At 38.7% G+C, this 26568-nt stretch overlaps 1 protein-coding gene across 1 annotated transcript; it reads left to right on the top strand.

The window, feature by feature from the left end:
- The first annotated feature begins 706 nt into the window (after positions 1 to 706).
- Positions 707 to 26568, top strand: VAPA (VAMP associated protein A). Its single transcript, XM_030229248.2, has 6 exons — positions 707 to 874; positions 17442 to 17594; positions 20203 to 20306; positions 22252 to 22332; positions 24632 to 24808; positions 25754 to 26568. Exons 1-6 carry the CDS (start codon positions 799 to 801, stop codon positions 25910 to 25912), a joined length of 750 nt encoding a protein of 249 aa, XP_030085108.1. The 5' UTR covers positions 707 to 798; the 3' UTR covers positions 25913 to 26568.

Here is a 26568-nt window from a genome sequence, read left to right as displayed (position 1 = left end):
AAAAGGCGGCTTAGGGGGGTCCATGTCTTTCTCTACAAATGCCTGACAGGAGGTTTTGGCCAGGTGGCAGTCAGTCTCTTCTCCCAGGCAATTAGCAATAGGATGAGACAACAAAACCTCAACTTCCACCAGGAGACATTCAGGTTGGACATTAGGACTAATTTCTTCACAGAAGGAATGATTAGGTATTGGAATGTGATGCCTAGGGAGGTGGTGGAGTCACAGTCCCTGGAGGTTTTTAAAGAAAGACGGGACGTGGCACTGAGTGCCGTGTTCTACCTTACAGAGTGCTGTCCGGTCACAGCTGGACCCGATGACCTCGGAGCTATTTTCCAACCCAACTGATTCCGGGATTCTGACTCGCTCTAGCCGTCAGAGCGGGAAGGAAGGGTGTGTGGGGGAAGCGTACGTCCGTCTGTTTCCACGTCCCTCTGTGTCCCGGTATCCGTGTGTGTCTGGGACGACCCCGCGGCGCCCTGGCGCATGCGCACAAGGAAGACCGGAGGAGGTGGGGGGGGGAGCGCGCCGCCGCCGCCGTGCCCGCGCAGGGGGCGGTGCTGCCGGGGCGGGGAGGGCGCGGGGCCGCGCTCGGGGGCGCGCAGCAGCAGCGGCAGTGCCCGCCCTCGACCCGCGCCCCGCCGGCAGCGCCCGCAGCGCCGCGCCGAGACACCGCCCGCTCGCCGTGAGGGAGCGGCGGCACCGCCGGCCCCCTCCGCCCCTCCTCCTTCTCCTCCGCCTTCTCCTCCGCCTCCTCCACCCTCCCCTTTGCCCCTCCTCCCGCCGGAGCGAGCGAGCGAGATGGCGGCCGCTGGGGCTCTGGCGAAGCACGAGCAGATCCTGGTGCTCGATCCGCCCACCGACCTCAAATTCAAAGGTGAGGAGGGGGGAACCCGGCGCGGCGGAGGGGAGAGGGGCGGCAGCGGCGGGGTGTCCCGTTCCGCCTGGGCACCGGGCCGCCTCCGGGCGCCGCGTTCCCCGCTGCCTCCCGCGGGCGGGCCGCGGTGCCGGGCGCTGCCCTACGCCGGGGGATGGGGGGCGCCGCCGAGCCGGCGAGCGGGATCGGCCGCCGCCATCTTGGGATCCCGCGGGGATCCGCGGTGCCGGGTGGGATCGGCCGCCCCCTCCCTGCCCCTGCCCCCGCCCGCCCCGCCGTGTCACCGCGGCGCTCGTAGGCCCGGCCCCGCAACAGCGGCGCCCGAGGACGCGGGTGTCGCTCTCCGGTCGCTGGCGGTGCGGGCTCCCTCTGGCAGCAGCGGGCAGGAGAGGCCCTGGAGCGGGCGGTGGAAGCCCTGCGGGGTTCCAAGCTTCACGAGGCTGCCCTAACGCCTGGCCTTGTCCCACTTTTCCTCTTCGGCCTGTTGGGGCCCGGTGTCCGCGCGGAGCTGGTGCGGCTCTGCACCATCAGTGTCCGGCCCCCGCGCCCTCGCCCCGGTGCATCCCAGCCCGGCAAAGGGCTCCGCGCCCTTTCCCGAAAGCTGTCATGTTTCAGGCAGGCTATCGGAACGTAAACAGGGAGCTCGCCTCTTTCCTGGGAATGAGGGAAATGGAATGCGTGCCTTTCGGAAGTTTTATGTGTGTTGCGTGCCGACCGCATGGCTGTGACTGCTGACGTGCTGCTGTCAAAATAGGTCCCAGCTAGTGCTGGTATCGTATGTGTCTGTGGTTTTCTCTCCTCATGAATTAGATAGTTGTGAAAGGAAAGGCCCTGTCAGAAATGAGTGGTCGTTGAAAGGCAAGGGCATAAAAAAAAGCGTGTCAGAACATATAGTTTTTGTGATGATTTCTTATAACTGTAAGGGGCATTGATAAAAATCTCAGAACTTTTCAGATTTGGAATCATCAGTATTAGATTTTTTAAAAATTTTTTTTAAGAGTAGTTAATGTTATGTGAACTTATGTTTTTAACTGTTGTGACTGGTGTCAGCACATGTACGTGCCTAATCCTGTACATTCTTCTGTTTTCCACTTTTAGTATGCTCATTTTTCATTGTTTTAGAGAACAGAATGGAATTTATGATGTTGTAAAAATCTTCCGCGGACAACTAGAACAAATGAATGTTTGTATTAGAACAGAGCACTGTATTCCCCCAAAATACCTTTGGTCTGGCCTGGCATTTAGATAAATTATATACTTGTTTTATCAATCTGTCAAGTCAATTAAACCCCAGCATCTGTCTAATTATGCATATTAATTTCTCCATAGCTTCAATTTTAAATTTTTTATATCGCACTTTCATACACAGACTCAAAACCGTTGCAGGAATTTGTCATTTTCACTTGGGTTTTGTGTTGTTAAAATGCTGCCAGTCTGGCTGCACTCACATTTCAGTATGCTGTGTCCAGAACAGGTTGATGCAAGAGCAGGTTGGGGGAAAATGCATTATTTTTTTTTTTTTTTTAATTTAAAAAAATGCTTTGTCTAATTCAAAGCCTGCAAATGTTGAGATGTCTGAGCTGGAACTAAGCTGTATTGATGTGATATGAAACAGTGTGTTGATAGAATAAATACTAGATTTGAAATTCTGTCCGTGTGAAGCTGTTGTCAGTCAGTGATCTTTATTGTGCTGTATGTTTATGCACTTAGAGCATGAAATGTGTATTCTTTAGGCATAAACTTCAGTTTCAGGCTAATGCATATATTAGGAAAATTTCTGTAGAGCAGACTAAGCAAAAACAAAATATGAAGCATAATGAGACTGCAGCACTCTATTACTGTACTATTGCAGTAATATACTATAGAAAGTGCCATCAGTTGAGAGAGCATTGAGTGCACTCTTAAGAAATATTTTCTAACTGCTTATTATTTAGAGGTGTTTAAAAAGGTTTGTGGGCCACAAACTAACCCAGTTCTAAAGTACTGTGTTGAAGAATACTGTATTGACAATAATGAATTCTGAGTGTTGCCTTTTAAAAAGGAATTGGTTCAGTAAGAAAGAGAATATATGACTCAGAATAAATGTAGCATAGTGTAGGAAAAGCATAAAACTTTGTTAAAAGAATAAAACTACATTTTTTCAGTGCAGTAGATTATTTAAAGTTATTTTATTGGTACAATAATCCATTTTTATTATTATTGAGATCCAGTTTAAACCTAAACATTTGAATTGAACAAATAATTTTATTTGTTTTCTTCCCTCAGGAAGTTATAATGGATTTGCTGACCTTTAGGGTAATAGTGAAATGTGATAGTGTGCCCCTTTACAAACAACTATTTCATTAAAAGATATATAGTACTTAACATAAGGGGTTGTTAAGAAGACTTTAAATTCATCATTGCTTGATGAAATTGCTTTTTTTATTAATAAAACCTAATTTACTCTGTCAGCAAAAATAAGGTCTGTAATACATTTATCCTTGAATTTTATTCAGCAGGATTCAAGGGGAGTTCTAAGAACATGTCCTGTGGTAGCTAACATGTTACATAGTTCCCTTGGTGTCCAAGATTGCAATCCTGTTCTTATAGTCCTTGTAGTTCTAGCAATTTCAGTCATTAATAGTGTTTGGGTCATGGTTGATTCCCTCTGACCCTCTTTGGTAGGTGGATTTCTTTGGATTCTGAAACTAGCAGGAATATCTTAAGAAAGCCCACAAAACAATTAAATACTTTTCATAGTGTTGTGCAAATGTGACAAAGGGAAAAATTGTACTTAAAAATGATGAAACCAAGAGGCAGTTGATAAGCTATGTAATACCACTTTCAGACACTCAGTATGGAGCACAGAATTTGTCTCGTGGCAGAATTTTGGTCTTGTCCCCACGTTCTTCAGCCATATTGCTCCTCCAGGTTGGCTTTCTGTTGTATTTTAATGTGTTTTGTTTAAATTCCCAAATCTAAAGTTGTTGGAGTTTTATTTAGGACTGTATAGGAAGAATTGAAACACAAGACACTTAAAAGCAACCCATGAGGAAGGTGGAACATCTTCTTACTGGTGTCTTCTTTATGTGACTCATACATGTAGTCATTGTTGGTAGCTCTAGTTCAGTGAAGATTATGGGAATCTGGACTTGGTGCCCTGTGAATAAATTTGTTTTTTGATTTTTTTTTTTTTGTAAGCAGTAGTGTAGTTTAATAGCAACATTTGAAGTTATAAGTTAAAAAATTTGTAGCACTTTTATGGAAACTCCTTCTTCCTTAAGCCAAATAAGCCAGTTTTGCAATTTTAAGTAACATGGATTTAAATTGATCCTGGATTATGGTAGTTTTTTTAAAAAAAAATTTTAAAGCCTTCTCCAAATGTTTAAATCAGTCATAAGACATGCTTCTGCAACACCTAATTGAAAATCAACACTAGTTGATTTGATGAGCTTTGGAAGATTAGTAGACAGTGTTCAGAATTTAAATTTCATGTGTTTCCGAGGTGTCTGACTAGCAATGCAAGATTCTAAAAGTGCCTTAATATTATAAATTCATATCCTTTACTGAAGTTCTTGCTTACAAGTGTGTGAAGTCCAGTTATGTTATCTTTGTAAACATCTCAAAATAATGAGATGTCTTTTCCTTTAGCAGACTAAAATAAAATTTGGAGTGTGTCTGTGAGCAGTAAATTTTCTTTTTGGTGGGTTGAGTTACTAGGAGAGATCAGTGTGACAGAGAATATTTCACTTCTGATTGTTGATCTGCATCACAGTCTGGAATTGTCAGTGTATAAAATCAGCTATCAGCTGGTGTATGTTCAAATGACTTTTCATGGGAGGTAGAGAGCACTTCACTCAAGTATTGCAGCTTATTCTGAAATGCAGATTTCGACAACCTTTTAAATAATACAGAAATATTGCCGTAGGTTATTTTGTAATCATTACACTGCTATTGGTAACACTGAAAGCCACTGGATATGTGTTGCTGCAAATCGAGAAGGTGGAATTTAAAGGCAAAAATAGCTCTATGTTAAATGCATCCCTTGCCCTCAAGGTCTGTTGGCAGAATTTGCCTAGGATGCCTTTTGGTGTAGGCAGAGTTTGAAGTCCTCAAATGTGATCTTACTGCCCAACTTGTGTGTATCTTGATTGTGTCAAATTTTATGCCTGTTTTCATTCCTTCAAAATACCAGTAAATTTGTGATGTCCCAATTTTCTAAGATAGGTGATTAGGATGTCAATTTTCTGCCATCTTCATTCAGAAACATTTTTTAAACTGAAAGAGTGGGAGTGTAGAGGGGGAAAAACTGGTTGTAAGTGATTACTAATATAGTTGTGACTTTCTGATACTTTGAAATGGTTCCATTTAAGTTAATATTTTTACTGGCTGAGAATTGCATAATGGCAATAAAATGACTCAGTATTCAACATGTAGTCTAACATTTTTTTCTTTTAAATACAAGAGCAACTCTTGGCATTGTTTGCTCTTCCTATATGTATACTTCTGTCCATTGTTTCATGGCTCAAATGTAGTATTTGTTAGTATTTTAATTTCTATACATTATATGTATTATTGAAGATCGAAGCACAGGATGATTTGCGGGAATGTGATGATAAAGAAAAAGAAAGATAATGTTTTTTACCTGGTGTTGCTCATTAGGTGGTATTATGTTATACAATCGTCTCTCCCACTGTGCTAGACTGCATTTAAAACTGCCTTGTAAAAATGGAGTTATATGGATCTGTGAAGTCAGGTGTGTTACAGTGTTATATTATATTTTGGCAGAACTAGTTTGTCGTTTGTTTTAAGATTCAGTAATGAAATATTTTCCTGTGGTGGTAGAGGTATACAGCAGTGAAGATTTAGAAGTTTTGTCCTTTACCTGAAAATTATAGGGCTCTGTTTTGCTTAATATTGCTGTTGCTTCACTAAACAGTGAAACACTATCCAAACCTCATATCTTGTCCTTCTAGTGTTTACCAATGATTGGTATAAAAGCTTCACCTTTGCATTGTAATTACTATAAAGTGCTTATTCATGCTGCTTGTTGATAGCATAAGCAGGTGTTCTACATCACCACAAGACATTTTTATTAATATTATAAAGACATTCTGTATTATGCATGAACAGTATACTGTTGTTCAAGGCCAGGTTGAAAAGTAGAGAGTTTGAGAGGATTGAGAGGAGCTGTTTTATTGCATCAGTAAATAGATCAGAATATTTAGTGCCCTGGCTGTCCATTGTGGAAGTATAAATTGTTCCTGTTTTGGCCTGACCATGGTTTGTGAATGTTTTACTTTCTTCATCTTTGGGACATGTTTGTTAACCAGATCTTTGTGACTATCAGTCACGAAAAGGTTTTACATGCTTCCCTTATAAGCCATGAATTCAAATAGAAAAGGTTTCTGAAGAGAATTTATTGTATTAAAAGTAGAAAAACCAACCCTGACTAACTAGATAAGTATTACACTTTCCAGTTTGGAAGTTGTCAGTTTACAAGGCTTGTGGTGTCAGATGAACCTGATAAGTGAGTATAAGCTAATTTCTTTAAAAAGAAAAAAAAATCAGCTAAACTACTCTACTAAGATAATTTCTGATGTATTTTTGAAAATAAAAATGCATAAACACAAGTTAGAATTTTACTTCGTTTTTCTTAAGGTGGTAAGACTTTGCTTGAGGCGTGGTTATCTTGGCTTCTTGCTTCTTTTGCCTTTTAGTGTTGTTTTGGATTGTAAAAAGTTATTTCCTGGCATTTAAAATTATTTAGCAATGTAGATGTCATATTTCATTTTAGTATTTGAATGTATTTAGAAATAGATGGTTATGTAAAGGAAAACAGAAATTTTCTGTTCGTTCCTATATGAGCTAGGTCTTGTGAATTAAGATAGTTTGCTGAATATTGTCCTGCTGTAGGACTACATGTGTTTAATTAAACATAGAAGAGGAAGAAAAAGTGTTTGCGTGAAATTTATGAAAAAAGTCAAATTAGAACTTTTCTACCCTTTTATTCTCAAAATATGGTCTTACTTAGATTAAAATCTTTTTCTGACCCTTCAGTGCTTGAATTGGTCTGGCCTCAATAGTAAGCAAAGCCTTAGAGGAAAGAATGAAGACATTGAGGTAGGTGGAACATGGAATAAAATGCAGTGTCCCAGGCAAAATGTGGCAGTCTGATCTGAGACCTTCTCTGTCTGTGATACTGGGGATTGCCCTGACCCATGTGCAGGACTTTGCACTTGGCCTTGCTGACCCTCATGAGATTGGGCCACCTTTCCCTCCTGTCAAGGTCCCAGTGGATGGCCTCCCTTCCCTCCAGTGGATCCACTGCATTGCTCACTTGGTGTCACTTGCTGCAGACTTGCTAAGGGTGATGTCACTTCCACTGTCAGTGTCATCCATGAAGACACTGAGTAATACTGGTCCCAGTATGCATCCCTGGGGGATATGAGTACCACTTGCTGGTTTTCACTTGAACATTCTGGCATTGACTGGAACTCTTTGGACAAACCACCCAGACAATTCCTTGTGCATCTAACAGTCCATGCCTCAAACCCATATCTCTCTATATTAAGGGTAAGAATGTTTTGGGGGGACCATATTAAAGGCTGTACAGATGTCCAGGTAGGTGACATGTGTAGCTCTTCCCTTGTCCATTGATGTCCACTGCAGAAGGCCGCTAGATTAGTCAGGCCTCATTTGACCATGATAAAGCTGTGTTGGCTGTCACTAGCGCCTTGCCTTCAATGCATTTTGATCTATTTTTGAGGAAAATCTGTTCCATTTTTCATTAACGACCTTGGTATGGGTGGGAGTATGCTGGTACAGCTCACTGGTAATCCAAGGTTAGGAGATGTGATGAATGCAAAAAAAAATTAGATGTGTGCTATTAATAAAACATTTTCTTAGAAGTGATGAAAAAGAAGTAAAACTAGCGACTAGTACTTAATCATGGGTTTATTGTGAATGTGACAAGTCATGAAATGGGGCAAATACAGGACTGTAATTTTGTAGTGAGGAAAGTATTAATATCAATGTTTTTGGCTTTGATGAAGCTTCATCTGAATGCATCCCTGGCAACACCTAGTCAGATAAAATGAACCCAAGTGGGAATGATGCAAAGACAACTTTATTAACACAAGTGAAGTGGAAGTAGAATAGCTTTAGCTTGTTAATCTTAGCAAAATGAAGACTGAAAGGGGATCTGATTGCTATCTATAAATACATCAGCAAGGTAAGCACTGGGGAAAAGAAAATCTATCTAGACTAAAGGATAGACTTGGTGGAAAAATGAATTTGCTTCAAGTGGCTATGAATGTATTTAGATCATTAGAAACTTAGCTGAATCTGAATCATGTCAGTCTGAATCAACCTTCTAAAAATTATGTGGGCAAAAATAGTTTTAAATTCATCAGATACCATCTTACAAAATTATTAGTTTCGTGAGGACTTCAGAAAGCTTCTCCTAGGTCATGAGTTTACAATGTTCTTGGATAGTTTGGTAGGACATTAATGGTATGCAATTATATACTTAAGCTAGAGCAGGTATGTTGTGTTACATTCCAAGACATTGGAATAGCTTGATTGAGATATGTTAATTTTTTTTCCTTTGTAAAAAGGGATATCCATGAATTTAAAAATTATATATGTGGGACTAACTGCTCTGTATGTGAAATAAACCTAGTATTTCTAATCCATAGGGGCATGATGTTAATTTAACATGTTACCATGTTTAACACTATGGTGCTAATGAGGCCAGTAAACATAGCAGACCCACTGAAAGTAAAAACTGTTTGTTTTTTTTAATTTAAATGTCCACTAGCCATCTACCAGGCACATTCTGTGTTATAGCTCAGGTTGGAACTCCAGCTGCTTCTGTAGCAGTGACCTGACTGGTCCTGAGAAGTGTGGCTGCATTAGCTCAGCTCAGTACTGGGATGTGAAGTTGATGAGGAAGTGGAGTTTGTGGTCCTGCCTGATCGACAAGACCGACTAAGTGTAACTTCTGTTTGAAGCAGGTGTTTGTTTACCCAAGTGACTGTAGGAAATGATTGTTCTTGGCTTTCAGTGGCTTGGGAAATGGAGATCTGTGGCCTCTGCTTCCAGAGACTGAAAAGTCACCCTGAAACTGCAGTGATCTGTTGATGTGTTCAGGAAGCAGTCCAGTGTCAGCTAGCCTTGTCTGTAGGAGATTTTAATGTCTGATACACAAGTCTGTTTTGGCCAGGCTCTGTGTTATGAGCTGAGATTGGATACCACGTAGCAGTCCAACAGCTAAAACTGCTTGTGTATTTGTTTTTAAAAATTTTCTGGGCTATTTTCCATAGTGGGAGATGGGAATCTGATTGATTTTTAAAGTTACTTTGTTACACTGTTGGGATGTCACTTGCAAGGAAAGCAGTGAAAACCACAAGAGCTTTGGTGGTCTGTTCAAGGTTTGTGTCTGGCCTCTGATACCCAGTTCTTGGAGCACACTGGGGAAAGTGCAAGGCAAGAGCTTTTGATCAGGTCTTCTGTGGGAAGACTGATTTTCTGTGTGCCAGCTGTCATCTGAGATGATTACAAGTGTTCTGATTACTGCTGTAGAGTTTGAAGAGTATCTTGTATGTTGCAATGCAGATCAGTTAGGTGTATCCAGTGGGAGATTTCTTATATGACGATGCATATGGATTTTAAGTTGCTGGATATTTGAATATTTTAAGCAGCACATCTGGATTTTTCAGCATCACTGAAACCACTGGTAAGCTATAGCAGGTTAAATACAAAGCAAGTTTAAAAGGAAAAAGGAAAGGGAAAAGTTACTTGTTGATTTAGTTTTTTTGATCAAATATGCTAGTATTCTAAGAAATCTAAGAAACTCTGTAAATATCAAGCTCATTAGACATCCTACTTTATGCAAATAAAGAGAATAGTTGCTCTAGAAGGATGCGTTTATAACATAGCCCTTACTGAACTAAATCTATACTGAAAGATTGCATGTATATATTAGTTGCTTCAGGACTTGGGGGGGGATAATTTGGTGGTTTAAATGTTCAAGTTAAGTACCATTGAAATATTTCTACTGTTCTTGTTATTTCAGCAGTGCTTTGGTATGAATAATACTTTATGATTAGATCCTGAAGACTTTATCCTAGTAGAATTAAGAGCTACCAATTTTAGTATGCTCTTAAAATGTCTCTGACAAGAATATCAATACAATCAAGTACAGCTAAATTGAGAGTAAGAAATTCATGATATTATGAAGGCTAAGTTTAAGGTACAAGCATCCCTTTGATGTTAGTAACCAGATTGTCCTTTAGTAATGGCACTCTTTCAATAGGAAAAATGTCAGGAATAGATATATATGACTGACTTGGGCCTAGGCTGCTAGATTTTAAAGCTTAAACTAAATACCAGCCATAATATCTTTGGATTAAGTTACGTTATACCATCTTATAGCTAGTGGTATTTTGTTGTTGTTAGGGCTAAAGAAACCATTGCCCATATTTAACATTAAATACAAGACAGTCTACGTTTAGTCTATATTTTATTAAATATATAAAATAAATAATGCTCTCTTGATCAGAATTCCTGGTAATGATCTGTGGTTGTACTTTACCCTTGAGATAGATGCTTATTGCATTTTTACTGTGGTTTCTTGGCTACTGACATTATTTTAGTCACAAGCTGGGGTGAATGAGAAGTTTTGATCCAGAAAAAACATGTAAGGAAATGTTTTGTCTGCTTTGAAATGTCACTAGGTTGTATTTTTGTCTTTTCTCAGTCAGAATGGAAGGCAAAAGGTTTCAGCTCCCATTTCTCTTACAGCAGCCCCCAGTAAAGCCTGCGTGCCAGCATCTGCACAAGCACCTCTAATAAGCTGTGTAGCCATATGCAGGCTCTGCCCCTTTGACAGAGGAAGATGAGCTATTTTAGGAATAAAAAATGGGCATTGTCTCAGCATTTTTTTAGAAAGAAAAATCTATGATAGACACATCAGCAGCATGAATGCTGACAGCATGTCATCGTGGGGAGCTCTGATAAAATCTGATGTTACCCCTTGTAAACAGTGGTAGCCTAGAATCAGCCCTCAGGAATTGTAGACATTGAGGTGTGTCAGCTTTCTTATAAAGCCTGTTTTGCATTCTGTATTTTACATGCAGATTGATGATAAAACATAACTGTTTCTCAAGTACCAGGGTAGAATAAGAAGTGAAAGATTCTGTAATACTGCTCTAATATATGAACATCTTCCCGAGAGCCATGGTTATTTGTAGGTATAATTAATCTCTTACCTTCATCCACTGATTATTCCTGATCATTCATATTCATGTTTAAGTATTAATCCATGAGACCTAAGTTATTGTGCTTCATAGACCATGAATAATTTTAATGTAGGTGATTTGTTAGAGTTGGGATTTTTCTTCCAGTTGGAAAAGGTATTTGAATGGTCATGGTTCTGGTATTTCAAGAGGAAATTTCATTTATGTTCAATGGCGATGTAAATGTTCTCTTCAGATTTTTTTAATAGAGGTCTGCATATTAATTTCTTAAAACAAATTTATGGAAATAAACAAATTCCACTCACTTTCTCTTATGTCAGCTATGTCACCTATGTTTTTTTTTGAAAGGACTGTAAAACTTGATTTTGAGCAATAAAGTGCTTTGAGTATATTTTAAGATTGATTTTCTTATCTGATAGTCAAGGTAGTTTTGACTTGCTACAGAACACAAGTATTTCTCATTTTTAGACATCTTTCCTTCAGTACCTCTGGTGGAAGGTGGTCTGGTCAAGGAATACTTAAGTAAGCTAGACCTAGTATGTCCAAGGACTCTGGTGAAATGCACACGTGAGTGCTGAGGGAGCTGGCAGGTGGACAGACAAGCTGACAGGAACCTTGTGAAGTTCAACAAAAGGTGCAAAGTCCTGAAGCTGTGCAGGTTGGGATCTGACCAGCTGGAAAAGCAGCTTTGCAGAAATGGCCCTGGGCGTCCTGGTGGCCACCAAGTTGATAATGAGCCAGCAATGTGCCCTTATTACAAAGAAGGCCAGTGATGTCCTAGGCTGCAGTAAGAGGAATGTTGTCAGCTGGTGGAGGGAGGTGATCCTCCTCCTCCTCTCCTCAGCACTGGTGAGGCCACAGCTGCAGTGCTGGGTCCAGTTCTGGGCTCCCCAGCACAGGAGTGACATAGACATTGACACCATGGAGAGAGTCCAGAGAGGAGCCAGGAAGATGATGAACTGGAGCACCTCTCTTGGAGGAGAGGCTGAGAGAACTGTGGCTACTCCAGGCTGGAGAACTGAAGGCTTGGGAGAATCTTACTTATGTATAAAATACCTGAAGGAAAGGTGCAAGGATGGAGATGAGTGCCCATGAGCAGACCAGAGGCATTGGGCACACCTTGGAACACTGGAGCTTCCCTCTGAACATGAGAAAACACGTTTTTACTTTGAGAGTGACTAAGTAGTAGCACAGGTTGTCCAGGGAGGCTTTAGAGTCTCTATCCCTGCATGTATTCCTTTCTGTCTATGGTGCTGGGTGGCTGGCTCTTGGTATCCCTGCTTGAGCAGGGAGTTTGGGCCAGATGACCTCTAAAGGTCCCTTCCAGCCACAACCATTTTGTGATTGCTATGTCAAATGATGGGAAAGAAAAACAATTCTATTTTGGCCTAATTAAAAAATTTCATATAACATCATACAAATATAGATTACATGGAGCTTTTTTAATTTGACTTACTCTTTCCTTACTCCATTGTTGTATTTGATTCTGGCAGAAGAAGTTCCTAGAGATCTCATTCTGTTCCTTTCAGGTCTATCTGAAAAGTCAGTTTACTTGGTCTCAAAATCTGTCTTGCTTGGTTTACAATATCACTATTAGTTTTTATTCTGCTGACTTGAGCTCCTTTCTCATTTATTAGGGCTCAAACTGTCAAATGCAGTAAATGAGTTTTCTTTTTCTGCCCAACCTAACTGTATTGTGCACCCAAAGAAAACTACCTTGAGTTTGTTTTAGTTAAAGTGCATGGAAGTGTTCTGTATGTTTCAAGTGCTCTTGGAAATTCAAAGGTGATGCAGCAGCTTTGAAAAAAAAGCATTCCACTTAAAGCATATAATCCCCATATTTTTGAGGTTAATACTGTAACGCATTTTAAGGAGTTTGGATTCCTTTTGCCAGTCTGTATGTTTTTTATGTGTACTTACATTGTTTTTAGATCTGGCTGAATATATCACTTAGCTGTGTCAATTTACAGCTTAAATAAACTTTAATTCAGTGCATGAACTAGAATGTTTTCTGGAAGAATCGGCTTAGATATTGGCTTTTGCACCAGCTACAGTTGATTGTCTTAAATTGAAGTGGGCAATATGCTTAACACTTAAGCTGTTTCATAGAATGCTGTTGATTTTGTTAAATAATGCATGCTTATTTTTGTACAACTCTACAAGTGATCTGCCTTCTAATTATCAAAGATTTTGTGTACTTAATAAAATTATAATTTATTCTTATCCAATTTTATGTAGAGGTGATATTTTAAGACAGGCTTTTTCTGTACAGTATGGCAGCCTTACTAATTTTGAGTGGAGCTTCTTGCTGACCAAACCTGCCCCCCTCGTAGAAGTGCTTTGTTTGTTCTGTACAGATAGAGATTCTGACATGGGTCTCTCACCTTTGCCAGGGATACCAAGCCTGTGTAGGTTTATCTAAGTTCTTCCTTCCCACACTAGAAGGTGTGTTCACATCGTCTTTTTTTCCCTGATGTTTGACTTCTCAGATGGTAGAAAAATGGGTTTTGAAGCTGGGACAGTGAAGGAGACCTGAATCTGAAATGGAAATGACACCGTTGATGAAAAAGATCTCTGTTTGGGTCCTACCTATCCAGTAATATGTATATTTTGGTTTTACTGCATTATAACTGGCAAGCTTGTGGCAAGCTGGGAAACTTGGCACTGTTTCAGCAGTAGAAACTGGCTCTGCAGAATTCGTGGCATTTCTTCCTGCCCACTAGTTGCTGTAGTCCAAGCTGTGTAGTTGCCAGAGGCAACCCCAGCATTAATGTTGTGTGGTAACTGCACTGCAAGATAGCTGAAATAGAAACTCAGCACACCAAGTTTTTTGATAGGTCTGGTATTTCTGAGTGTGATTAGGCAGGCTGTCCTTTCCTAAGGCCTTTGTAAGTCAAAGTGACAGGAAAACCTGTGGCATGAATTGTCACTGCTCCATTCAAAACCAGTTGGAACAAATTGGCACTTTCACAACCTTTGTTCCAGGAAGATGCTGTAATTGGTGTCTTGAATTTACACTACTAAGAGACTTATTGAACTCAGTGTCCCCTCTGAAGTAACTCTTGACTTCCAGAGGTTATTGGATTAAGATTACAGGTTTATAAAGCAGTGACCTCTTGTCATTAGGCATCATGTTACATTGATATGTAGCCTGAGGATTTTATTAGTTGAATTACCACAGCTTCTATATGTACAGTTAGATATAAGCCTATCTGAGATTTAAATACTTAAATAAAATAAAAATCTGCTTGGACCCAAGTATCATGCAAGCAGCAGGTGAGATGCTATTTTTGAGATTATAATGCTGCCCTGGTGTAGCTGAATATTTACTGAGATGAGGTGGGTGTGCATTTGTCCATTTTGATGCATGAGCAGAATGTTTGTATCCATCTTTGCCGGTTCTTTTCCTTGTTTACATGCAGTCTATGTAGTACAATCCAAACATTTCTCCTTCCTGGTTCTTTTGCCTGTGCCCCACATTTTTCCTCAACATCGGTTGTAGTTTAGGCTTTTGCACTTAGGCTGTTACTGCCAGCTTGTACTTAATTTCCCACTCCTTCAAAGGTAGCGGTGTTTATGTTTGCGTAATAGTGAACTCTAGAATCTCCTTCAGGTGTTGCAGTTTCTTTTTTGAAGGGTATGTCATGCTAACCTAGATCATGTAGCTCCTGTGAAAGGTACTAGATTTTTTTTTTTTCTGATTTACTATCTTTCTGTCTGTTCCTGCCTGTCCCTGCTCCAGATCCGTGGTGCTGGTTTGCCACTAAACTACCAAACGGCTGGGTTCTGCAGGATCAGTGAAATTCAGTCATCTCTTCCTTTTGTGCACCAATTTGTTACCACCTATTTATTAAATCTGATGGCTGCAAGTCTTGAGAGTCTTTATACAGCTATTTTCTTTAAAGCTTTTAGAAAGCAGGTAAAAGGTAAAGCTGTCATAAGCATCCTCTAGGCCTTGAAAAAGATTTCAGTCACCTCTGAAAGAAATGTCTGATTCTAAAAAATGTCCCCGAGCTTAATGCTTTTTTTGTGAAGTATCCAGGAAATGCAAAGGAGGTCACTGCATTCATGTACCTGAGAAAGAAAAGCAGATTTCTTCTAATTATCTGAGGTGTTGAAACTGACAGTAAATAGCAGAGTAATTTGAAGTATATATTGAATCCTATCTCATTATTGCACACTTTTAAAAGGCAGGCATGAGGAGACCTTTCATGTCTCAAAAGAAACAGAACATCTTATTTTAGTTTAAGAACCAGTTTATGATCAGTTTATAAATTCACTGTTGCTTTATCTTGAAACAAGCTGGTTTTGAATAGTATAGCTCCTTTTCTTGATGACTGTGCTTTTCAAAATGAGCCTCTGAACTGTAATTTTTTTCCTTTGTGCAAAGTGTCCTATGTAAAAGTAGTTGAGAAGATTGAAAAGCAGACCACCTCACGTTGCCTAGAGTTGCAATTAAAAAAAGTAACCCTCAAGTTTGAAAGTCAGATTCAAAGTGCTTTTTGCCTCTGGGCACTGCAAAAGCAGTGGTTATTAGATGACTAATAGCTTAGGTGGTTTTTAGTAAAACTCCCAGAATAACTTCCTCAAAAATGTGTGTGTAGCTTGAAAAAAATACATGTTTGGTGTGTTATGAGTGTATCACCAGTCTTAGAATGAGAAGAGTATTCATCTGCCTGGTTTTAGTTCAGTTTGTGGTATGGGTGAAGGGAGGGTTTTTTTGGAGCTCCCTCTATAGGTAAAGACAACTGGATCATGCAAGAGCAATCAAAAAGATAAGTGGCTGGAGATATCCAAGAAATTTTGTAAATTTTGGGGGCTGTGTCTAATTTGCCTGGATTGAGAGGATGACTTACTTCATCCACCATGTAAACTCAGATCAGAAGTGAAGTTTCAGACGAATAATACCAGTTCCTATTTTGTCAAAAGAATCTCACTGAATGTAAACCTAGCTTGCATGTATCTTCATCTGCATCTCAGTGTTCTGGTTCTCAGTGATTCTCTTTTTAGTCTTTATGTATTTGTATCTCAGTGTTTTGTGTTAGGACTGTTTAACGCTCTCTCAAAATCAAGTACTTGGAATGACTTAAAGAAGTAAAGGCATCAGTCAAATAGTGAGCCCCCTAGTGTAGTAACGTGTTTGATAGCGGGCAGAGCTTTTTCCTTCAGAGAAGTGCGCACTCCTCTATGGAATAAGGTGTTCAGGCTTTTCTGAATTGTCTTCCTATGTCTCATGAAATTAGTGGTTTTGCTGCACCTTACCTCTTGTTGTATCACTTATATTTTTCATCCAATTTAATCTGAAGTTTGCTTTCATTGTAGTTTTTTTAATGGAAAAGTTGTTGCATTTTCAATGCTGATAAAATTATTTTGTAGTTATTTAATGTGTAGTTTCAAAGAACTATAAAGAAGGTTCTTAAAAGTTAATGTACACGTGGAATTTTCTTGAATAAATTTCATGCTCATATGAAACACCATTTTTCTAGAGCCCTTGCAGTCTTTCTTTCAGATGACACAAACATAAAGAAGATTAACACTGCTCAGAATGCTGTGAACCTTATTTTTTGTGCTGTTACTGTGTGGCATTGCATGATGGTGATCTCTGCTGGAAGATGTACTTTTGCTGCTTGATATTAGAATTATGCCTCTTGTCCAGACTTGGAAGGAATTCCTATCCTGAAGGTTTAACATAAATACAGTTTAGAGAGTACACTGCATTGAATACATAAATATAGCAGCTTCAACTACAATAGCAACTATTGCTTTTCTGTGGATCAGTTAGAGTACCTGGATAAACAGAGTGTCATCTCTCTTGCTTATTTTGAGTTTAAAAGAGGAGATGGATACCTTGTTCTTTTAACTCTATAGGAGGTCAGAAGCCAACAGAAGTTGAAATCTCAAGAGCAGTTGACTATGTTTAAGTCTCAGTGTTTTCTTTCTTTAAACAATTGCAAGAGTTCCAAGGAATGTGTGACTTCTACTCATGAAGAACAATTCAGCGAATTTTACTTTTGCATGTGACCAGTACCATAAAATATTAAGAATGATTTGGTAGGAATAGCATATACATATATGAACCACTTGTGCCAGCAGTTCAAGTCTGTTGTAGTATTTAAGAGTTCTTGATTGCTGTAATGTATATTGTTATAACTAAGGTGATAGAGCACTCTTTGCGTGTCACACAGGGTCTGTGCCTAACAGGTGTATGATTTAACCTGCTTTTAGCAGTTTGTTGGCAACAAGACGTATTTTAAGAGTTACTTGTATAAACAGATTTCTTCTCCAGAGATGCGTGTATATTTTAAAAAGACCAATCTTTTTTTCAGGTCCCTTTACAGATGTAGTAACTACAAATCTTAAACTACGAAATCCATCAGATAGAAAAGTATGCTTCAAAGTGAAGACCACAGCACCTCGTCGATACTGTGTGAGGCCAAACAGTGGAATTATTGACCCAGGATCATCTGTAATTGTTTCAGGTAAAAATAAATATATGCAGTTGTAGGTTAAGTGTTCTTAAGGCCTTTGATGCAGTTTCCTAATGCTTGATCTCCTAAAGACTGTTTTAAGTGTGTCAGCTTTTTAAAAACTTTTTATTTTTAAATAGAAAGGATTCCTGTCATTAGTGTGATGGCAACTTGATGTAGAGCTGCAATAATACATGAAAAAATCCTCCATGTAGAAATACTTGCCTTTATCACATTTATTTGTGGTTCTCTAAAAGGAGGGAAAGCAAGTTGAAAATGGGCAGTGACATTAACAGTACCTTTGCCTCAGACTACTATATTCATGTTTGTATCCTGAAGTAGAGCATGTTTCTTGGCTGCTCTGATGTGCTTAAAGTATAACATTTCACAGTTCATAGCATTTTAGAAAAGAATAATTTACAATTGTATCTCGTAGTTTTTCTCAAGAAAATGGGAAGACTAGATACTAGTCTGCAGATGTGGTAAATTATTTTTGTAGGTCATTCTCCTCACCATTTTGTGGTAGAATCTCTAGAATAAGGGGAATTGAGGTTGTAGATATTACAGGCAATACAGGTGTGAACTCCTAGATCTCCTAGGTCTAGAAAACTGATTATTTTAGAACCCTTGGAGACCTTTGTAGCAAAGCAAAAGGGAAATAAGGGAGTAATCCTCAGGGCTTTTCAGATCCACATTCTTACACCCTTTGGGAGGTTTAAAAGAAGCTGCAGAACTGTCTTCAGATGATATGTTCAAATGATGCAAAGAAGAATGCAAGACAAGTTTATGACTGAATAAAACCTTAGAGTAACTTTTCTTGTACGAGTTTTCTAATCTAATATGATCTGTAGAAAGGGGCCCTTTAAAACTTCATTGTTGCTTGCCATGGGCAGTCCAGCATCTGGACTCGTACTTATTACTGACTTGGGGATGAAAGATGATTTTACTGAGAATTGATTTAAGATTCAAATAGTCAAAAACTTCTTTATTTCCATCTTCAACTACCACTTACAGCCATTTTGCCTTAGCTGTGTGTTTGAACTGGTATCTGGGATTTTTCCACTGGATAGTTCAATATAACAATCAAGATCTTGCTGGCATTTCTCTTCAGGGAATTGAATAGATTGAGGGATTACATCCTGTGTGTTTTCATAGTTATAAATCATCTTTTTAAAGCTTTAAATATTTTGGTTTTTTAAATGAGTCAGTACTGGAGCTGTAAACAATATTGTGGCTTCAGGACCTCCAATAAAGGGAAGCATGTCACACTGCTTGAGTCTTCAGTTGGCATGGCAGGAAGTCTTTGATGTGCCTATTTCTGTATTACTGGATTCTCATGCAGTTATTCAGCTACAGTGACCTCAAGATGTTTTCAAGTGCCATTGTTTAGTTACAGTGATTCCACAGTGCTTTTCAGAACTAAGTTCTCTTCTCCACAGTGTCAGCTTCATATTTTTGTTTTTAGGCATATAATTTCTTTTGGGTCATTTGCAAAGATAAATGCACAGATTATTTTTCTAGTGACCCACTTTATCTCATCAGTCTCTCAGCTGAATGTTTTCAGTGCTGAGTCATCTTTCATATAATTAAAAATAGATTTCTCTCATATTGTTGTGCAGAGAGAAATAACTATAGGATACTGTGGGCTGAAGCTCTTATGTTTAAAACTGAATGTTGTGATAGTGTTAGCTGTCTTCTGCCTGTTTAATGCATTGTGCTGATTCACAGTCAAGCCAGTTTTTAAATTCATCGTTGGAAATGTGATTTGACAGTCATTTTAAGGAAGTCCACTCACATTTTTTAATCATTTATTACTTTTCAACTGTGAATCACTAAGTAACCTTCTTCAGCCATATTTTTAATTTGTTCCAGAAATACAAATTCCATAAGAGCAGTTTTTCTTTACATTGATACCCTAAAAATACTATTTATTATCCTGTCGTGTATTGTTTGCTGTTAACTTGTTAACAGCAATTGCTTTTTGTTGGGTTTTTTTTCATAATATACCATGTTACTCTTTCTCCTTCACAGCTTGTTACTGTTACTTGTTAATGTTTTTCCCTCTGCTTTTGCATTTTTCTAGCTATATCAGTATCTCTGCCATAGCTTTCTCATTGCTATAAAATAGGTACATATATAGGTAACGGTTATAGGACTCCATGTATTTTTTAAATATTTTTCTGAAACTGTCTCTGCTTCTCTTAATTTTGTGTAAAGATATACTGAACTGAAATTCTCATTCTGTGGAAGACAGGTGTATGTACACTGCAAAATAATTTATCTCTCCAGTTCATTGAGTCCTCATCCTCTGGTAGATCAAATTGCAAGTCTATTCCCACATACTCATATTCAGATGTAATTTTTTTTGGTCTCTTTTACTGGATGTTTGTTCATATTTGTATATAAAATATCTTTTCCTATATTAATTACAGAAATAATCATGTCAGCCACACCAGACTCTGACCTCTTAGTTCCTTTTTCTACAGTGTATGCATTGCCTTTGCATTTTAACTTTGAGTGTCTGTTCCGTGAGGACTAAATCTGAAGTGTTTGCTGTATGTGCATGCTTGCTGTAGTGATTAGCTGAAGAATCTCAGTTTTATTTTTTCCTTTGGAACAGTAATGCTGCAACCTTTTGACTATGACCCAAATGAGAAGAGTAAACACAAGTTTATGGTACAAACAACCTATGCACCACCAAATATTACAGATATGGAGGCAGTGGTAAGTAAAATTGGAGTAAAATGGCTGATGTATTTTTTTCTTTAAAAATTTTGGCTTAACTGTATGTGATTCACATTTTTGCAATTCCTTTTTGAAGAACTGCGTTTTCTCTGAACAAGGTCACCTCATAGAACTTGCCTGTAGTGATTAACATAGAGGTTACTGAATGGAAATAGGAGTGAGTCTAAGGTAAGGTCAGTTCAGTGTTAAAATACGGGTATATTATACCTTTATATGCAGCTAATTGAAAAGGGATAAACAGATTGAATTTGAAGGAATCAAGAGTTTATTCAAACAACAAGCCTGAAACTGTATGTAAATGGATTCATTTGTTATGAAAAGTGTTTAAGTGAAATGTTAAATGGGATTATAATGAATTAAAACATTTTCAAGACTAAGATATGTCTCCCTACAAGATACCAAGTGCTGGCTAAAAACAGCACAATTGATAGATTTATTTTCTGTTTTAATAGAACATGTTTTAGTTCTTAGGCTGGGTTGGTCTGATGCAAGATCCAGAAAGAAGGTATGTAGGTTTGTGCTTGTTAGTTCAGAAGTAAGGTGCCTGTTTCTGATTTTCCTGGCTGGCACCAATGGGAATGAAGCCCTCAGTTGTCAGAAGAACATGCCTTTTAGTGTGTATGTGGACTCACATAAATATGTCCTAAGGTGGAGGTCAACGTTGCACATGCTTCTAACTCTACAAAATATTTTAAGTAGTGCCTGGGTTCACACAGGTACATTTGATGTTCACTCAAGGCACAGGAGGATAAAGGTGAGATTTTATAAATTGCTGAAATCCAAGAGATCTTTTGGGCTCTGTCCCCTTATATGAAGGCAAAGATTACAGTGGCATCACTCTTCACTGGAAGCAGTGGAAAATCTTCTAGATTTCATGAAGCTTTGGAGACTTGAATGTTAACACTGTCTGCCTTTTTGTACTGGTTTGTTTTTCTTCATCTGCTTTAGTAGCTCTTGGTTATGTTTGGTAAATGAAGCCTGCCTGTTTGGTAAGGATATGAAAACCAACTTCAGAAATACCTTTCAAATAACTGCTTTTTAGTGAGTTCAGGTATACAGTACTGAGAAACAGATCTTGCAGAAAATTGCTAATTGTAGTTAAAAGTGACTGTATAACTAATACTGCTGGGAAAAAAAATAAGAAGCATGTTATGAAAAACCTGAATATTTGAATCTGTAACACCTATAAGGTAACAGGAGGACCAATTAGAAAAATTGCTGCAGACTTCAGACCAGTCTCTGAGCCTAAGAATTTAAGGCAACTACATGAAGTGCACACTTTGAAAGTTAATTTTCAGTTGAGTAGGAGATTCCAGCATAGTTTAGTTATTTAAATATACTGAGAACCATTAAAATTTAAATGTTTTTTTATAAACAGCTTTGAAAAATTCTCTAGGCTCAAATTGTCACATGATATGCAGTAAAAGGAGAAAGTGGTTTAAAGTCTAAAATTTGAAGAACTAAAGAAATTTACTCTAGAACTCATGTAGAGTCACTAAAAGGTGTCTTTCAATCTTTTATTTAAAATCAGTGCTTTCAAGATGGGATACAAGGAGTACATTTACTGAAGCATAATAGGGCTAGAACTTTTCAAACTGACTCAGATGCTACTTCTTTCTCATTGTGTGTTAAAAAACCACTCTCTTGTCACCTCCCTGTGTCATACAAACCTCTGATGGATCCATCCTTGCATTCAGTTTACTCTTTTTCATTTCCAGACTTGAATAACCATCTCTAGCTTTTGTTACTTCACAGCAGTGAGTGTAAACAAAAAGCATTGTTCATAAGCAAGTCTGAAAATTGCAGGGAGGGTAAGCATGGTATTCAGCTGTATAGGAGGTCAGTGCTGAGAGCAAGCTCATGAACTGTTGAGATGTTTGCATGAGTCCAGCATGTAAAATAACTGTATTAATTGTTTTCTTAGTGGAAAGAAGCAAAACCTGATGAGTTGATGGACTCCAAATTGAGATGTGTGTTTGAAATGCCCAATGAAAATGATAAACTGGTAAGTAAGGAATAAGAAACTGTCGTACACTGACTGGTAGGATCTCACAGAAATTTCAGGGTTTTTTAAATGAATCTATAGAATTTGTACTAAATTAGACAGGAGGGGTGTTCAGTATATAGAATCATGGAATAGCCCAGATAAAGGGACCTTGAAATAGCATCTGGTCCAAGATCTTGTCCCAAAGGGAACATGCTGTCCAACCACATCTTAAAAGACTCCAGCAATGGAGAGCAGTGCCAAAAAACTATATTTTTGTTATTTTTCTACTTTTTAGTTTTCAGATGCAATCTCAGTTTAATCTTGGGGGGATGGGGATATAGGGGTTGCTTTGTGGTTGGGGTTTTTGAGGTTGGTTTATTGTTTTTTCTTTCTTTTTTGGAAAGGATAATTTATGAGATGAAGGTGTAAGCTTCCTAAATGTGTGTTAAACAGTAAAAACATACAGGTTGAGCATAATAATTTTTATTATCAAAGCACTTAGTTGTCTACTTTCTGGGTTTAATTTATAAAGTGTGTAATGTAGTGAGAGAAATGTAATGGACTATACAAAACTACCGCCTTTTGTACTTTCTCCTAAGAAAATGTCCCTAGGGACAGAGGAGCTTACTCTTTAATTAAAAAGTCAGCTACTCTTAAGGGGCTTTAGGCCCTTCTAAGGCCAGCTCTTTAAGGCCCTAGAGTGCAAGACCTCTGCATCCTCATGTGTAAGAAATCAAGCAGGCCAGAAAATGGCATGGCTGAGCAAGGATCTACTCCTTGCATTGAGTAAGAAGGCAGTGCACAGCCAGTGGAAGCTGGACTTGTGAGTGGGGAAGTACAGGGGTATGGTTTGGGGGTGTGTAGGGGTGGGATCAGGAAAACTAAGGCACAGATAAAATAGAATGTGACAAGGGATGTGAAGAGTAACAAGAAGGGACTCTGTAAGTATGGAGTATGTTAGAAAAGAAAGGACAAGGAGAGTGAACCCTACCTGATAAACAAGAAAGGGGAACTGGTGACAACAAATACGGAGAAGGCTGAGGTACTCACTGACTTCTTTGCCTCAGTCTTGACTGGCAGTCAGGCTTGCCAGGTCTTGGCGGCTCTCATGTTTGAAAAGCTGGACATGAATCTACGGTCTGTGCTCACAGCCCAGAAAGCCAATTGCATCTGGGACTGCACCACAAGAAATGTGGCCAGCAGGTCAAGGGAAGAGATTCTCCCTCCTTCTACTCTGCCATTGTGAGACCCCTGAAGACTTCACATTGTGAAGTCCTGAGTGCAGCTCTGGGTTCCCCAGCATAAGAAGCATGCTGGAGCAAGTCCAGAGGAGGGCCATGAAGATCCTCAGAGGGCTGGAGCACCTCTCCTATGAAGACAGGCAGAGAGAACTGGGGTTATTTAGCCTGGAGAAGGCTTCATGGACACCTTCATTGCAGCAGCTTTTAATACCGGCAGATACTGATAGCACAAGGGGGAATAATTCTCAACTAAAAGAGGAAAGATTTGGGTTAGATGTTTGGAGAAAATTCTTTGCTCAGGAAGTAGTGAGGCACTGGAACACGTTACCCAGAAAAATTGTGGATGTCCCATCCCTGAAGGTGTTCAAGGCTGTGTTGGATCAGGCTTTGAGCAATCTGATCTGGTGAAAATTGTCCCTGCCTGTAGTGGGCCAAGGGAGAAGGGGGTGGAACTAGATCTTCTTTGAGGTTCCTGCCCACCCAAACTTTTCTATGATTCTGTGGTTTTGAGCAGGGCTGTGGGAATTAGATAGTTAATTTTAATATTGTTCTTTTCACAGCTTTTTGTGATTCTTCAGAATTAGTAATGTGTATTTCAGATGCTGTCAGACTTAATTTTCATGTTTGTGCAGCCCTTTATTTTCTTTCACTTAAAGTTATTATAAGCACAAAACATTTATGTCACACATACTTCATAGGAGTTTGTGACATGACCTGTTCTGATTTCACTTTTTGTTTCTTACTATTGCAGTATTACTTTCTTTTATTTTTTCCCTCCCAAGTTCAAATGCTCTTTGGTGTATTTTATGCTCTCTTTTGGATGCCTCCTGGGTCAGTGTTAAGCCGCTTAAATATTAATTTGTGTCTCAGTAGAGTGTAGTACCAGGTAAACAGTGCAATCTTCTCTTGCTTTTTTAATACTTGAGCTAATCAGAATTGAACTGTCAGTGTCTGTTCAGTTTACTGTAAATATAAAACTCATTGAACTATATTAGTAGCTTCATTGTTTCACTTTTAAGCTGTGGATGATTGTTCTCTAGGTAAGTAAATTCTCAAATCATTCTTGATGTTTGTAGAATGATATAGATGCAAGCAAATCTGCCCCAGTACTGAACACATCTAAGCAGGATGGACCGATGCCAAAACCACATAGTGTTTCACTTAATGACACTGAAACAAGGAAGCTCGTGGAGGAGTGCAAAAGACTTCAGGCAGAGATGATGAAGCTGACAGATGAAAATCGGCACCTGAGAGTAAGTTCTGCATCCAGGTTTATACTGAAGTAGCTTTACTCTTCTTGATTGAAAGTTCTGGTTTCTAATTAGGCCAAAAGATGTATATTCCAGCAAGTGGATAAAGCTGTTAGAATGTCAAGATTGATTCATAATATGACTTTACTGTCCTATGTATAATGTATATTTTGAACTTGATTGAGACTGTGTGATTGTCATGGATGAGACATTGAAGCTGCATAATTTTCTTCTTAAATGAAGTGGTCCTATTTAAGATGACCTTAGTTACTTGAAGTCTAAGTTGAAGCTACTGAATTTGTAGTTTTGTAAAAGTGCTTTATTTTTCATTAATAATGAATGAGATCTAGAGCAGTAACATTTTGTATTACAAACAGCTAGTGAGCAAGAGCAATTGTTTGGCCAGAGGAGGTAAGCAAACACTACTTTCTTGTACCTTTATGTAAAGGTGTCATTTCAGTGACTGGTAACTAATCAATACATGACTTTGTGTCTTTTCTATATATTTGCTTTTGGAACAGTTCTGACAATTTCATTGGCCATGAAAGCCTTTTAAAGAACTATGAAATAATATGATATCTCCATACCTGTTATTCTGATGACATTGACACTAAACAAAGCAGATATTTCTCCTTAACAATAAAGAATTACTGCTATTTAATTTTGACACATATTAAGTAAGAGCAGAATGCTTCATTGGGCCTAGCAATATTTTTTGGTATATTTTTTAAGCAGAGAGACTAGTGAAATATGGTCCTTATTTAAAATATGGTTTTCTATGTCCTTATTTTGGATTTTGGTGTGATGTAATGTTGTATGTGCTGTTTTTTTTTTTTTAAACTTTATTTAAATATTCACCAGTAAATATGGCCTTTTGAGTTCATTTTTTGCTTTCCTAGTGATGTATTGATGGCTTTTTTTTCCATCTGTGTTTTTTCTTCCCCTCAGGATGAAGGCTTGAGGCTCAGAAAGGTAGCGCACTCGGATAAATCTGGATCACCCACAGCTTTGGCCCTCAGAGATAATGGCTCTAATTCTCTTCCTTCACTTCTTGTTGTAATTGCAGCCATTTTCATTGGATTCTTTCTAGGGAAGTTCATCTTGTAGAAAGAATGAGTGAGAGAAGCATGCAAAACTGCAGCTTCCTTTTTTTTTTGTTTTTGGTTTTTTGTTTTTGTTTTCTCTTGGCCAGAAAAAGGTTTGTTTACCTACCACATCATGGGTAGTATGGCCCGAGCGGCCGTTCTTGTGTACAGCATCATAACAGGCTTTGCCTTTAATGATCTCGCACGGTTAGAAAACACAATCTGAAAAGACAAACTGTTCAGCTGCTGGACAAAATTGTACATTCAGTCATCAATAGCAGGTATCAGTTGCACAGTCAGTCCTTTATGAAACTTCATAAATAAAGAATTGTTCTTTCTTTCTGTGGTTTTAATAAGAATTCGAAAATTGTTCAGAGTCTTGTAAATGTTATTTTAATAATCCTTTAAAATTTTATCTGTTGCTGTTACCTCTTGACAAATGATTTATTAGATTGCTAATCCCACTCATTCAGGAATATGACAAGAGGTATTCTGGGGGAAATGGTGCCTCTTACTGTGTAAATTTTCTCCTTACCTTACTTTGCTAATATCATGGCAGAATTTCTTTCTTATTCCTTGTGAGGCATTGTTGAGAGTTCTTCATCCTTAACAGTCCTGTCCCATAATATTTAACATGACAAAAGAAATAAAATTGTTAACAGATTTTTCTGCTGGGTA

The sequence above is a fragment of the Serinus canaria genome, chromosome 2 (genome assembly GCF_022539315.1).
Source record: "Serinus canaria isolate serCan28SL12 chromosome 2, serCan2020, whole genome shotgun sequence".
In the NCBI taxonomy this organism is placed as follows: Eukaryota; Metazoa; Chordata; class Aves; order Passeriformes; family Fringillidae; genus Serinus; species Serinus canaria.
The sequence above is the reverse complement of the archived record's forward strand: the minus strand, read 5'-3'. Positions and strand labels throughout refer to the sequence as shown.

Excerpts from the sequence above, each read along its gene's own strand:
- VAPA (XM_030229248.2), top strand. The coding sequence starts at position 799 with ATGGCGGCCGCTGGGGCTCTGGCGAAGCACGAGCAGATCCTGGTGCTC. Across the intron at positions 20,307-22,251 it reads TTACAGATATGGAGGCAGTG|TGGAAAGAAGCAAAACCTGA; the intron begins GTAAGTAAAATT and ends TTGTTTTCTTAG. Across the intron at positions 22,333-24,631 it reads CCAATGAAAATGATAAACTG|AATGATATAGATGCAAGCAA; the intron begins GTAAGTAAGGAA and ends TGATGTTTGTAG.